The sequence below is a fragment of the Lipophrys pholis genome (assembly GCF_963383615.2).
Source record: "Lipophrys pholis genome assembly, chromosome: 3".
NCBI classification, from domain to species: Eukaryota; Metazoa; Chordata; class Actinopteri; order Blenniiformes; family Blenniidae; genus Lipophrys; species Lipophrys pholis.
This window is the reverse complement of record NC_137627.1, coordinates 20,460,722-20,476,183: the sequence shown is the minus strand read 5'-3', so window position 1 is coordinate 20,476,183 and position 15,462 is coordinate 20,460,722. Positions and strand designations below refer to the sequence as shown.

The 15,462-nt window shown below is 42.0% G+C and overlaps 2 protein-coding genes across 2 annotated transcripts; both read right to left on the bottom strand.

Moving 5' to 3' along the window:
- dus4l (dihydrouridine synthase 4-like) lies at positions 1-10,164 on the bottom strand. The gene is made up of 14 exons (XM_080459754.1): positions 9,810-10,164; positions 8,749-8,870; positions 7,957-8,074; positions 7,070-7,192; positions 6,414-6,640; positions 5,784-6,028; positions 4,612-4,691; positions 3,355-3,471; positions 3,031-3,131; positions 2,733-2,880; positions 2,513-2,648; positions 2,107-2,209; positions 1,885-1,985; positions 1-1,315 (listed from the first exon to the last, which is right to left on the bottom strand). The coding sequence occupies exons 1-14, from the start codon at positions 9,899-9,901 to the stop codon at positions 1,280-1,282; spliced, it is 1,749 nt and encodes a 582-aa protein (XP_080315880.1). The 5' UTR covers positions 9,902-10,164; the 3' UTR covers positions 1-1,279.
- Positions 10,165-10,808: 644 nt separating this feature from the next.
- rflnb (refilin B) lies at positions 10,809-14,613 on the bottom strand. The gene is made up of 3 exons (XM_080459878.1): positions 14,081-14,613; positions 12,804-12,898; positions 10,809-12,225 (listed from the first exon to the last, which is right to left on the bottom strand). The coding sequence occupies exons 1-3, from the start codon at positions 14,282-14,284 to the stop codon at positions 11,922-11,924; spliced, it is 603 nt and encodes a 200-aa protein (XP_080316004.1). The 5' UTR covers positions 14,285-14,613; the 3' UTR covers positions 10,809-11,921.
- Positions 14,614-15,462: the final 849 nt, after the last annotated feature.

Sequence of the window (15,462 nt, the reverse complement as noted above, 5' to 3'; positions counted from 1 at the left end):
TATCTTTATTAGAGGAAATTATTTTACATTCATCTAAAAAGGCACTTCTGGATAAAACTGAAAAAAGTAAAATAGCAGGTTTTTTTTTTACACTAATAAGTAGCCGACTGTGGTGAACCCTAAAGAGACATTGCTTCAGAATGTAAAAACAAAAAAGAAACACGTGGTGAATACAATGCCATTTTTCAGAGGTACATAGCTCTATAGATAATGAACACACAAAATAATACAGTCCTGCTTTGTGACACAATGAACAAATCCCTGTGCCCCAGTACATCGAACAAAAACGAGCACGCAAAACGCAGTACAACAATTATTTCACAAGCCTCAACCTTCTGGATGAGAAACATTAAGACCAACTTCAATCTATCGCTCGGCTTTTTTATTTCAAGCTTAAAAGTTTGTAAAAGGAGCAACTTTTTGGGCAAAATCTATCCTAAAATCGGAGATTCTCTGCAAAGCTTTAGAGGTGAACAAATTAACAAAAAAACAACCTAATCATAAAAACAAAAGACAACATTCTTAATGAGACCTGCATACCGGTAACATCTATTAAGAAAGTCGGGATAAAAACATAGCTGTCAAGATGACTGGCCAAGTCCAACAATACGAGGAAGCTGCTGCTCGCTCTATGGGCCCCGTCATGGTAGAAACACAACGTGTGCGGGAGGAAAGTTCTGTGTGTTTGTGAAATTATAATGACATCTGTGTGTTACGGCATGTGTACGTCTGCAATAAGGTTTGTATGTTCGTTTAGCTTCAGCGGGAGTAATAACACACAACTTCCATATGTGTAAAATGTTCAGTGCACACATTCACACACACACACACACACACTCAGGAGGTCCACACACATCTCAGGAGGCACACCAAACATATTACACACACACAAATCAAATGTTTCTGGCATGCATTCATTTGAATTATACTAGAGCAGCCCCATAATGCAACAGTGCAACAACACACATTTTTTTTCAATACCATTTAGCGCACTAATAGATTGCTCGAGCTTTTAGCACCTGCTTGTGCAAATAGCCGGCACAAGACAGAAAACACACCGTCTCTCCAGCATCTTAACATTTTTACAACCTCAGCGATCAGACCCTGAGCCAATAAACCATTTGTGACATCAGTTCCATAAAACGTGTTGGGAGTCCCCCGGGGTGATCCACACTGTGGAATATAAGCGTGGTGAATACGTACACTCCAGTGGCTCCTTGAGCCGCTGTGTAAACCCGTCAAACATTCAGTGGTTTCAAAACAAACAAAAAAAAAACAACTAGTCATCCTTTTTATTGGAATCATCTTGACGATTCTGAAAGGAGATGAGAAGAGAATGTGAGATAATATAGAACACATATAGGATTTATACATGCCTATATATATATATATATATAAAAAAAGAAAAGGGTTTTGAAGATTTCACTGGTATTTAAGTTGAGCTCACACTGAGCGATCCAGTCAATAAAGCACTACTCCTCTGTTAGAGCTGACATCATTACATCATTACATATAGAATCTAATTGTACTAATTTTTACACTTAAGCCTGTAAACTCATCTTATCACTCTACTTTGTACTGCGTCTCATGACCTGTTCTACAAAAATGTGCTTTAATAGAATAATCATCTTATATCTTCTTATGATGATGACCCTGGAGTGGCGCCCATACTGAAGCTCTCCGGAAACCTTCTAGGTAAGAATGACTCAGCAAAACCTCCGACTGAGCACATTTTAAATCGAGGAGTCTAATAGCTGCCGTTGCTGTCTGGAGAAACCTCCCGTTATACATCCATCCTGTGTCTGCCTGCCTGATGCGAATCCCGCTCCATGTCACCCCCGGATTGCCCTATTCAGGAAAGCCAATGATCCTCCGAGTCGTTACCTGGAGCTCCTGGTGCTCTTTCAACAGTCTCTCGTACTCCCGGGCCAGGCCGTCCATCTGCTTCTTCATTACGTCTGCCTCGGACTGGGAGTTCATCAGAGCTGGAGTGGGGAAACAATGGCAAGGCTCTGCTCGGTTCACACGCTTTTACATGGGAGCGCATGTCGACAATACCATGCTGATGTGAAGGAGTAGTGCGTGTATTAGTACGCAGACACTTACAGTCTCCCGCGGTCTTCAGGTTCCCCTTCAGCTTCTCCACTTCTTTCCTCAGCAGGTCCATGCCCTCTGCGGTCGCCTTGTCACCCTTCCCCTCCATCAGGGTCTGCAACGCATTCCAGGACAATATTTAGTGGATGATTTAGTCATTTCATTAATAAATTAATAAACTGGCTCCATCGGAGTGGTATGAAAAAGTACTCTATACCCGGGCTTTGTTTACCAAGTTTCTGCAAATCCACATTGGAATTGTGTTTAATAATCTTTCCCTCTACATGTTCTGTCTCTTGCTGTGCCGATTTAATCCAGACCAATAACAATTATGACCGTCGCTGAGCGTCTGAGTGTGTGGAGCTGAACCGGTTTATTTAAAATGTTTGGTTTTTTTTTAAAGCGTGTGGAGCAGTACCTGTTTAAGCCGCTCATTCTCCTTCATGCACTTCTCGACATTTTGATTGGCGCTGTCGGCCAGCGCCTGAAATTCAACTGTGGTCGCAGAGGCCGACGCCAGCTGGTTGATTAAGGTGACCACGCGCTTCATCACCCTGCAAAAGGAGAGTCAAACAGAGGAGTTGGAAAACAGGTCGGCTCCGGTTATAGAGGTGGAGTTTCCGGTAGAAGGGACTCACAGCCAGAGGAAGACGGCAAACCCCGAGATGTAGAGGTTCCTCTGCGCCCTGAACAGCTTCATGTGCAGGTGGTCGAACATGTTTGGCTGCAGCTTGGAATCCGCACCAGCCTGTTTAGCTGAATACTTTCTCACCTCGCGCACGGCATCTGGAAAACAAATGAATTATATTGGGATCACTTTCAAGTGACCAGTTCTATTACGCCATCCAAAGCTCCGACTCCACAGGCGAAATCGACTCCTACACTGGAGCTGCAGTTGTAATTCCAGGGTGCTAAATGTGAATATGCAACACTTACCAAGGAAGAGAACAATAAGTATTATGACCATGGTGAGAAACACTTTATTCCAGAACCTGGACATCCAGTCCCAGACCCTCAGGTGGAATACTCTCTGCCATCTAGGAAAACAAAAACACGCAAGCACAGGCAGGACGTCAGATCATCCATCTAAATGAACCGGACTGTGTTACACTGATTAAGAAGGAAACATGTGAATGGGAAACTAAATAATTCAGACGAAGTAGATTCAGAGAAACAACAAATTATCTTGTTTTATTTACACATATGTCAGTTTTGTTGCTGAATCTGTGTTTGTGGCATTACCCAGGGACTATAACTCACCGTTTGGCCGAGATGAAGGGTATACAGAGGAGGAGGATGAGGCCAATCTCCACATAGAGGAAAAATGCCACTGCAGTCCACTGCAATGTCATGGTGACTGAATGCTTGTGAAGAGGACTGAAATAAGGAGAAGAATTACAATGAAGGAAGGACTGAGATCGACACAGCCTTGTTGGATAGATAAGCAGCGAATTCCACACACTTTAGACATTAGTTAAGCACGTGTGGCTTTTAATCCAAGACAACAATCGTGGCACTGTCGAGTGAAACGAAGACTTAGGAGTACCTCACCCTTTCTTTTCACAGCTCACATACTTGAAGCAGAACTCACAGCAGCTCCAGTTGACTCAGGGCAAACCCAGCAAAGCTAATGTTATCTTCTCAATCTAGTAAACCTTAAAAAGATCAGGTATTTTTAAAATTAACTATGTCTGGGTGAGGTAAAAGTGTGTTATTTAACTAGTTTAGCGCATACATCTCCGATTAAGCTTTCGATTATCAAGCCATCATAAATCAATAAAATATAGGCTATGGAGAAATGTTAATGGCCTGCTTTTTGTGGTGTGTCTCAGGGTACTGCATTTTTATTTAAATTTAATATTAACAAAAGATATTTTTCTGAAATACTCCAAATTTGCAAAAGTTATTAAAACACACACACACACACACACACACACACACACACACACACACACACACACACACACACACACACACACACACACACACACACACACACACACACACACACACACACACACACACACACACACACACACACACACACACACACACACACACACACGTGAAGGCGCTTGTATCCAGGTGATAAACAGAAAAATGAATGAATCAGATGTTTATCTTTGGACAAACGGAACTCCTCTCGAGGTTTCCACGTTTCGAACGTAACGTTGCGTTAACCAAACGTGCGCTAAAATCTCGAAGCAAGAGTCTGAAACCACGCTGCGAAGCAGATGCAAATATAAAGCCAAATAATTTACAAGTAAATGTTGAAACTTACCGATGAATTGCTCAAGTCTTTTCCCTCTGGGACAGTAATTTCGGCAAAAAGTTATGCTCAAACTCACGCTTCCTGTTTGCTCCTTCCGGCTTCAATCGGTGTGACGCAGGAAATAATGACGCAATGACGCAATCAGTCACTGCCGTGGGAAACGATGAATATATATAAAACCAGCAGATGGCGGTAATGCAACTCTAAGGGTGCAAACCATAGACATATACACACATACTTTATACAGAGTAGACGCCGCATAAGATGCCCAGAGCAGGAAATACGGCGGCCATCTTGGTCCGGTCGTCAAGTCCGTAAACACAAACTGCAGCAGCAGAGAATCCAAGACACCAGAGCACCGTGTGGAGTTTTTCTCTACAAATCGGCGGACTGAAGAAAGCAGGGCTCGGGGGATTACTTTTCATTGGTAAGATGTAACATTACTATTGTTTGAATTTTGCGAATATAAACTTATTGTTCTGTATTTCTGTCCACCAATGAACTCGTAGCAGCTGCCATGAGTTAGACTTTGTTTACAGCTTGTTCACCTGCTATTAGTCCAACTGAGACTTTATAAATCATATGTTCCACAATACAGTCTTAGATTACAACTGACTCAAGAACGCAGTTGTAGAAATAAATCAAATATTGCAGCACATTTTACCAGGTGACACAGGCTGTATTATTCACATGTAATTCTTTCACCCTACCAGAAGTAAGATTCCTCTCATGTCTCCTCCACCACACTGACTGAGAAACACTGACCACATCTGACTGCAGAATAGATTGAAACAAGTTTACTCAGTTTCAGCAGCTTTGGTTAATTATCCACATTAATGCATCAAATTAGAATATTTGTTGAAGAAAGGTTGTAAGAAAATAGCAAGAAAAGAGAAAATAAGCCAATAAAATAAGGCTTTGAAATTATATATAAATTAAATTTAAAAAAATCACTTAGTATATAAATCAGATTATGCTGCCCATAAAGTCACATTAAGAAAGAAACCAAATAAGAGTAAGTGACCAAGACACAAATACAAATATCACACATATTGCATATTTCAAATCTTTCCACTGTGTTGTGAATGTTTGTTGTACAAGTCGTGCTAGGAACAGCTATTCTCAAAATATGCTCCATGTTTCCCACCTTCACATGTTTGTATAATCTGTGTATTTTGCAGTGACTTCTGGAATCATTTTTATGCACATTAAATAAACTGAAGTATCATAGTATTATCAAACATGTTATCATTACTATTTTAAATTAACAGGAGCAAAAACAAAAAAAAAAGCCAACATTTTTACAACAGTTTTGAGTTTTATTTGGTATATAAAAACAAAAACAAAACTATGATTTAAAAAAATAAAAAATAAAAACATACACACTCAACTTTGCTCATGTTCCAAGATGGTGAACTGAGCCGTATGTGCTCTGAAGATAATCTATGACAGCTGAGGTGCTGGACAGAGAGTTGAAGACTTTTCTCTCAGGCTGGGAGCTGACCCTCTCCAGCATGTATATTAGATGATGGTGGAAGCATGTGAAGGGCGTGCCCTGCTCCACGGACAGGTCCACCCAGTCCCATACGCACTCCAGAGGGGTATCCTCGTAACCGGCAAACATGGCGGGGTTTGCGAGCAAACCCCGAGCAGCCATCACTCCTGAAACAAAACAACAACAACAAAAAGTGCGTTTTGAGTACAAACGTATCCGCGTCAGGTTTGTTTGTGTTTATCCCTGAAGAATCTCACATTGTAAGCAACTCATGTGCGGGATAACTGAACTTCAACCTAATAATGAGAAAAGCTGGGCCTGACCCTTGTACCCAACACGCTCAACTGTAAGTTATATTGTTTGTTATTTAATGGAACTATGTGTCCTGCTGTGTCAATCTTTTGGTTTAGAATATAGAAATCTGCCACATATCCTTCAAGACGATCTTAATCGGCAAAAAAATACCCTTGGATCTTGTTTTTTTTTTTTTTTTAAATTGCATCTATGATTCAATCAAATGAAATCTTGACAGTCCTACTTTCATTCACGTACCATCCACACCAGTCAGCTGGTGAGTGGCCTCCACATCCCGCAGGTACTTTATGTCTCCGTTTGCGATGACGGGGATGGACACGCCGTCCTTGATTGTCTTGATGGCGTCATAATGGACCGGCTGGTGTCGCTCTTCTGCGGTACGGCCGTGGACAGTAATCCAAGACACGCCGGCGGATTCGGCCTTCTGACACAGATCCACCGTCCGCCGCAAGTCCTGGTGGATTCTGTAGACGTGGCGGCAGAAAGGATGAAAATATTCACTTTGTTCTAACAATTTGGTGACAATTACGTTTAGTCAGTGTTTTTGTTACCGGGTCAAACCCTAGTGTACATTGAAAAGCGATGAGGAAACTGTAAACGATCACTAAAATGCAAAGGAAGCCAATGGAAGTCTCGCTGCTTCAAAACCACATGCGGATTCCATTCGAAAAGATCAACATCTAGGTGAGCTGAAAAAATATTCTTTGCTTGAAAATGATAAATATTATCCTTTGGTTTTTTTTGCATTGGCTTCATTCTGGGATTTCCCTCGTCATTGCAAGTTGTCCTTATTACTTTTACTTTGCGTTTTCTACCAGCTCACAAATGAACCGCAGTAAGTTACCGTCTGCCTCCATGTCTCACATGAAGTCAAAGGTGGTTCCAGTCCCCACCTTATTTTGATGGAAGTTGTGTAGTTGGGATTGTCCACTTGGTTTCTGACATGTCGGACCATGTCTTTAACCAGCTCAGGCTTGTTGATGAGGCAGGCGCCGTACCCAGCTGACATCGCCCATCTAGAGCACAAGAACAATCATTAACCCCCAAAAAATAATAGATTCAGAGGGAATTTTCTAAAACGCATCAGATTTCTTGAACAATATCTCCACCTGATCTTTCTTTTTTCAGGAATTTAAATCAAATAACAGTGAGAGTGTTTGAGGATTGAGATTTGAGCTGAAAGGCAAGAAGAGAAGAGGAACAGTAGATGATCTGCTATGGAAACCTCGAACAGGAGAAGCAAAGAAAAACAAGAATGTCACCGATGTCATGTCAAGCTCACACATAGTATCAGAGGCAGTACCGACAGCTTTTATGGAAAATGGCAGCCTGTTTTATTATTTTGCTCCCTTGAACATTGTTGCCCCCTGACTAATCCCCCACTCTCCTATCTATTCATTCAGTTAGATTTTTTATTTCATGTTTTATACTTGAATTTTTTTTTATCTACTTTTCTATTATTTATATTTTTGTTAATATGTTTTTCTTTTTTTTTTGTACTATCTTTTTTTTTTTTTTGCCTTAAGTTCTGTTTTTGGTGGGTGGGTCACTTGCTTCCCTCAAGGTGTAAGTGGAATTTGGAGATTGGGGGGGGAAAAAAAGGGGGGGGGGTTCTTTATGTTTAATAACCTTTGTAACGAGACTAATAAGAATAATAGAATAATAAGAAGGAAGAAAGAATAAGAAAGCGAAGGTGAACTAGTCAGAGGTTTCTATAAATGAGTAATGAAAGCATGACCTAAGTTGAGAATGTTTCCCAGCTTGGGGTCGGTAGTTGTACCTCTGGGGGCAGCCACAGTTAAGGTCCACTCCGTCGGAGAACGGCGCCACCACAGAGGCCGCATCCACCAGAGTCTGAGCATCGTGTGCAGCAAACTGCACAATTAGAGGCCGGTCGTCTGAGGAGGGAAACCGTGAGATTCACTGCCTCAGTGCCTCCGTAAGCTGTTCACACAAGCGGGAGTCCTGATATAACCGCTACACATGGAACAGAGATTTCAATGAGAAATAACACGCACGCACACAGGAAGATCAAGTAATAATGTAAGGCAGAGAAAAGAAGATGAGAAGTCTCTCCTGTCTGCTTTCATAAAGCATAAAGCTTTGTCATGATCACAAACATGCAATTGATGTTTTCAACAGATTTCTAACTTGTTCTACCTCCTTTAACTATCATAAATCAGTACTTTATGGCTTTATTTCATCTAAGAATGTTCATCTTTTTTAATCGATTGTGACTGCTTTGCTGTCGTCTATAGTTGGCCTTGCCTACACACTCGCAGAAGAGATTATTAATCTCAATGTGGTTCTCCTGACTAAATAAAGGCTAAATAAAAATACTGTTTTTTTTCCCACCACAAATCAAATGTGAAGTAAATCTGCCATAACACTCCTATTTCCTCATATGAATCAAATGAAGTGGCTGAAATTTAAAAGCGTGTTCCCTCTCCGTTGCCATTAACGCAGCAGAAGCTCAAACCGCCATCAAAACACCACCGTGACGATGAAACATCTTTTGCGTTCCGATTATCAAGGCGACAACGTCGAGGCCAAGCTCGTCTTTGTTACTCACGTTCATTGGTGGTGAACTCACTGTCTCTGGCTTTAACAGAGCGCAGGAAGTCAGAAGCAACAATCATCGGGGTGAAACAGATGTCACAGTTGTACTTCCTGACCAAAGACCTGAAGGCAAGCCTGCAAAGAAAAAAGAACTACAACTCAACTCAGAGGATACATGTTTGACATGGTTCAGCGCCGCTAAAAAAACAACTTTAAACTATTTTTTGGGACGTAGCCATATTTGAAAATGTCCACATTTCTTCCAGATGTTTACGAATAATAATTAATGAGAATCATAGGATATATAGTGGGTTTTTTTTTTTTATCTCAACACTCCCAATAGGTGTTGCTTTTTCATTTCCCCCCAAAACTCATCTCCCCTTCTAATCGGAGAACCTTGATGATGATTTTAACTAAGTGTGGACACGAGTACAGTGCAGCCGGTACTCGTGGTGCACTGGTGCAAGGAACAGTACGACCCTCATCAAGATCTCATGACCATCATTAACTCATATTTAGGGTACATTTGGAATCATTATATGGGAGAATAGTGATATTCAAATGTGTGTAGACCACCAATGAGATGAATTTTGTGATTTACAGAGTTTTTAAGTCGGGCATAGTGACATATTTGTGTTTTATATTTTCAAACACATTTTATTATCAACCGTGTTTGAATACATAATATTTAAAGTGTGCATTGTAAGAGACTAAGGCTTTGCCAGACTCTCGTTTTCCTCTTGAGGACTTTATTGTTTCCCTGGTCTGTGTCAGGACTGAGGAGAGACCGATGACTTCAGTGGTTTTAACCACTATTTAAGTGCTGTAGTGCTCGAGAGGCTTTGATTCAAGAACACGTTTTCGAGATCTTGTTCTTGATTCAATCTCGGCTCCTCAGTCTCAGAGATACTTTGGTCTTGGGCTTGATTCGGTCTCAGTCTTGATTACAACACTAAGAAAATCACATTGTGCAGAGACACTGTGACGCCTGCTAACTGTTTCACGTGACATTTTGGCTTTAAAACATGAAAATACAACACGCGAGTTTGAGGAAGGAATACACGTGTCACTTACTTTGAATATCGGACCATAGGGGCGCAGATTTTCAGGACTTTTCCTTTTTCAAACATGTCCATGACGGTGGTTTTGTCACCGGCAGACTTCATTCTCCTTAAAGTTACTTAGCACTGCGTTAGCACAACAAGCTAAGTATCATAACATCCACCAAAGAAAAAGTCAGTTTAAAAGCCGAGCGTGACTTCTGGTATCCATGTTATCGTGCCATGATCAGAATAAGTATTCACGGACTCCATAAGTCGCCTTTCTGTCGCATACAGATAAAAATTAAATAGATTAATTCAGAAATTTACGAAGCATCGCGCAGTGTCATAGCGTGTGTGAGAAAAATGTGGGCGTGTCGGCGACCTCTGCACTCTGACGTCATTCATCACGTAAATGTGTATTTCGTTTTTTTTTTATTATTGAACACGCCAAAACTACAAAATACAATAATACAGGTAGTTTTATGTAAAAAAAAAAATCTCTGAAAATTAAATTCGACCTCATCGTCAACGTTCATGAAGTGCTGCCTTCAGGGACTGCTGGGAAAAGCAGCTCTCTGCAGAAAGCACTTTGACCTGTCCCCGTTTATAAAGATGGATGGTCTTACATCATGTAATACGATCTGATTATCCTCATTAGCTACTTTGTATTGAATTTAATGTCTCAGTATCAGACTTCCAAATCCCCGCCAAAAAATAATATTTTAACAATATTATCGTGGAGAGCAACAAATGTCAAATGTCTATCTTACTCACGCTCACTCTATTGCACTTCCGTTACATGCCCACAAGAGGGCATCATCTGAACGAAAACTGCTAAAGTTAAGGGAAAGTAATAATCTCACAACTTTTAAAATATTCAATACAAGCCATTATAACTTAATTTGGTCAATCTGAACACAACTTATCCTGACTGCTCATAATCAGAATGTACTTTAGAATCTTTTTTTTTTTTTTTTTTTTTAGGTGCCATCAAGTCGACCTTTGAGAAATACAGAAAATACACAATTGATAAATTATTAATCATTTTATTCAAAACCAGCACTGGATAAGTGACAAATATATATAAAAAAAAGAAGCATAAAAACATACAACAAAAAGGCATCACAAAACATCCACTGCCGCAGTTATGGAGAGAGACTTAATAGTGGGGCTGATAAAATCTCAGATCCTAAAACTTCAGAATAAATACATTTTCACACTAAATGACATTATTGCAGAGGAATGCAACTTGTTACTTTCACTTTTAAGGTCAGTAAGTAAAAAAAAAGAAAAAAAAAAAGTGATCCATTCATGTTCTATTAATAATACCTACCTGATCAGTTTGAATAGAAAAATTCCCTTTATCCAACAACACTTGCAGTTACTTTCAGGGAACCAAGTAATACAAAGGCCTCCTTGTCACAATCATCCTGAATAATTAGAGCTTCAAATCTCGTTTGGATTGACCATTTTTCGTAGGACATCTCCTGAGGGCTACCCGCAAGCCCCCCTGTAGGCAGACAGGTTGTATGCTTTAGAGCAGCAGCTGTAAACGGTGACTAAAGAAGAAGGCCTGCCAACAGCTTTGCTTGTGTGCATAAATACAAAATACCCTGTGAAAAACAAAACGCGAGAAAGTGTCAACAAAACCGTTCTACAGTGTGGAGAAATTAGCGATTTAGCATCAATCCAAACCCCGCGGGCATGTAACCACTCCTGACGAAGCCGCCCTTTTGGACGACGTCGTAGAAAGAAACTGGGCTCGTTCAGTTCAACCGGCAAGTGGTGAACTGACGCGGGCTTCATTGCTGTCGAGAAAAAAAAAAACATTCCAGCAAGCTACAAAGTGTGAAAGGACCCATGCAGGTGGATGGTGTCATAAGCACATCAAGACATGGAATGGAAGAAACATTCAATGTATTCAACCAACATCTTGACACGCTTTCCGTCTGTAACGTCACAGCAAAAGAGCCCGGAGCTCATTTTTTGGGTACAAAATTCGGTCTACACAACTGTAAAAAGACAACAACACAGCAGGTCAGTGGCAGCCAGCCTTCAGACTTCAGGGAGCGTCACTGATAACGACCATGAGAGTGACTGATGTAGCATGTCCCCAGTCCACCCCCCCGCCACCCTCCTGTTCTCACTGAGGTAGCTTCTCAAGCTCCACGCTAGAGAGGAAACGTCTGGATAGCCGGTGGCAGTCGTAGCTCAGCTCTGTCGCGTAGACGGCGCTGGTTTTCTTCGGGTAGACGATGGTGGTGCTCTTGAAGCGCAGCGGACGGTGGCGCGGCTCAAAGTCCAGCTGCGTCTTGTAGCGGCGCCAGGTGCTGTGCGGCAGAGCCGTGATGGTCTGCCGGCAGTGCTCCAGCCCCTGGCCCCACGGCTGCAGCGCGACATCCTGGATGAAGTGGCGGTCTGAGTCGTAGTGCACAGAGGAGGTGTATCTGGAGAGGAGAGCGTATGGACTTCCATATTATCACACATTCTACTGGGTAAACCACAGTGGTGGAGCAGAAGGGCCAACAGCACAACACAAAAACAAAAGTCCCATTTGGCTTTTGGTTGTTGTGTTATGGTTTTTTAGTGTGGTGTTGTGGCTTTCTAGTGTGGTGTTGTGGTTTTTTAGTGTGGTGTTGTGGTTTTTTAGTGTGGTGTTGTGGCTTTCTAGTGTTGTGGCTTTCTAGTGTTGTGGCTTTCTAGTGTTATGTTGTGGCTTTTTTGTTGTGTTGTGGCTTTTTTGTTGTGTTGTGGCTTTTTGTTGTTGTGTTGTGCTGTTGGCCCCTCTGGGCCACCGTAATATAGTTTCAGCACACCTTCACACAACAATTGGTGGGAGCAACACATGAGAGGAACCTCCAACCTTGAGATCAGAGGATAGCCTACCTTACAAACTGAGCCACAGTCGTCTCTTACAACGTACCAATCAAATGTCGTCCACACCCACCTGCATCATTTATGACACTACGGGAAAAAGTCTTCCCAACTCAAAATCTCACGAGACGTCGCGTTCAAGTCAACCCACCTCATCTCTTTGGCGGGTAACAGATCAAGTGTGATGCCTTCCCCAAAGGACAGCGCTTGGAGCTGAGGAGGAGATCCCACGGGTAAAACTGGAACCTGTAATGCAAAATGCATACTTTTTTTTTAACCAATTCAAAAATAGAAAACCTAAAACTAGAGATGGCCAAGAAGCTAAGTTTGTATCTTTCAAGGAAGGCATTCATTCCGTTGGAAATGAACGCAGGTTCGTCTTGCTCTTTCCCTTGTGTGAACGGTGCAGACTGTTTATTACCAGGAGTTGACTGTGGAGATGGGACTGCATGTGATTGTGTATAATGTTTCCTATATGGGAAGACTTTAGATAATCAATGTTTAAAGCTCTTGTTTGTCACTTTTATGATGAGCTTGTTGTGTATTTGTTGCCGTCTAGGCCTGTGATCTCCATGGGCCAAAAACAGTGAAGTTAAAGGCTTCCCACACAGAGCTGAATGAACCCACTTTCTATAGCTGGCTAGATTTATACAAGCTTCACATGTCACTGTCTTTAATAAAATGTGTAATCTATTCAACTACTGAGCATCTGAGTAAAAAAAAAGAAGAAAAGAAAAGCTATGCTGTAGGTCAGGCTCCCTGAAGCTTTCAGAAAAGTATACCTAAATAAACATGTTATCTTTTTTGGTCATTTTACTTATAGATCAGTCATTTCTAAAATGATTTTTATCTCTTGGATAAAAAAAAAAAGAAGACAACTAAAAAGTGACAAAATGCTGAAATGACAATGATTGCTTAAATAGTTCTATTCTAAAATGTCAAAATTCTGGAAAAGAATGAAACTGCAAAAATCTGGTAAAAAAAACCAAACAGATAAAAATGTCATGTTTACATTCCGAGTTCAACTCAGTGGGTTGTAATTGAAACTTCAGAAATGCGACATAAGACACAGTTCTTGTTTGCTTTTCCAAACTGTATGAAACTAGAAACTGTGTTTGAGCCATTTTAAAAGCTAAATGTGTTTCATGTCTCCAGGGACATTTGATTAAATGATCATATAGGTTGCAGATCCCTTCATGTGATCAACAGCTGGGATTCTGATGAACCTGTACAGGTGGTATGGTGAAACATCAGCATTAAAAAAAAAAAAAGGTCGAAATAAACTTAATTGAACTCAAACAGACACTTTAATACATCCCAGATAAAAGCAGGAGCTGGATGCGTGGAGACAGGAGGGAAACAGGTCCACAGGGAGAACATGCAAACCCCATGCACAGAGAGAACCGTGGGGGTCGGGGTTGTACCTACCGGGGACCCCTTCCCTTCGTCCTCCGGTCCCGGACTCACGCCTCCGGGTTTGTCCGGACACGCAGGCGGCAGCAGCAGCCAGGCGCTGGGACTCGGGCTGGGCGGCAGCCCGGAGTCTGGACTGTCGAGTCCTCGATCCGCCCTGCAGCTCATATCCAGCGGCTCTCCGTCGCAAACATTTGGCAAGTTCAACCTGCCAACCATTTCTCGTTAAAGGAAAAAAGAAAAAAAAAAAAGGTTGCGCAGCTCCGCAGGTTACCACAGAGTCACTTCCAGGTTGCAAAACGTCTTTCTTTCTTCCCGTCTCTCTCCCCCGCGGGCTGCACGCGCTGCTGCGCGGGCTGCAAACAGCATCAGCACCGCGGAGCTGCACCGAGTCAAAGCTGCACAAAGCAGCGGGAGAACCGAGGACGAACCGAGTTTATTGACGTGTGTGAGGCAGGGGGAAGGAGTGTCCGTGTGCGGGACCCTGCTGCTGCTGCTGCGGCTTCTGCTGCTTCTCAGCCCGCGGCTCCTCTTCAAACTCTGCCCCCCTCCAGAGGAGGCTTCACGTCCACTAAACACAGCCGAGAAAACGCCTCCTGGACCCGCGCGCAGCCGCCGATTGGTCCGCTGGTGATTGGAAACCGGAGAAGGAGCCCGGAGCACTGAGCCCCCCCCCAAAGACATGGGAACTTCTCCAAACTCCCTTTTGATATGTTTTCTTGGTTTTAGATTAAAATAACAAACATTTGATGAAGCAACATGCTGCAAATCTTTTTAAGCACTGTTTATTCCCGTAGAAACGCCTCTTTAGTTTCAGGCCCTGTCTACATGACAACAGCATAGTTTGTTTGGCTGATCATCCACACACCACTGTGTTTAAAAATTCAAGATGGGTTCTAGAGTAGAGAAATGTTTAAAACGCTGCCCCGGCTCTGACCAATGGATGGGCATTTGCTGAAAACAATAATGTACTCACCCCCACTTCTCGACCTGATAACACTGTGATTTCTCAAATATGAGGATTCATGTGGCAGCGTTACAGCGTCACCTACAGGCTTAGTATATGTACTACATCGTTTTGAGTCATGATCATAGTGACGTGTGGACGGGAAACATTTTCAAAACAAAGGGGAGAAAAAGATTGATTCGGCTCGTGTTACACGGCCTGAGAAATGTTTCACGGTTTACACGGCAAATGCAGACACTGAAAAATTATATAGTTAGCATGCCAGGCCATGAGGTGGCGCTGTTGGTTCTTTTTGTAATGAAACGACACATACGTGTGGGCAGAGAACAATAAACATTAACACAATCGAAAGTACCCAACATTCATATGGACAGATGAGGAATCGGATGCTATTAGGGGTGAATCTCATCTCTAAAACCACCAACACGGA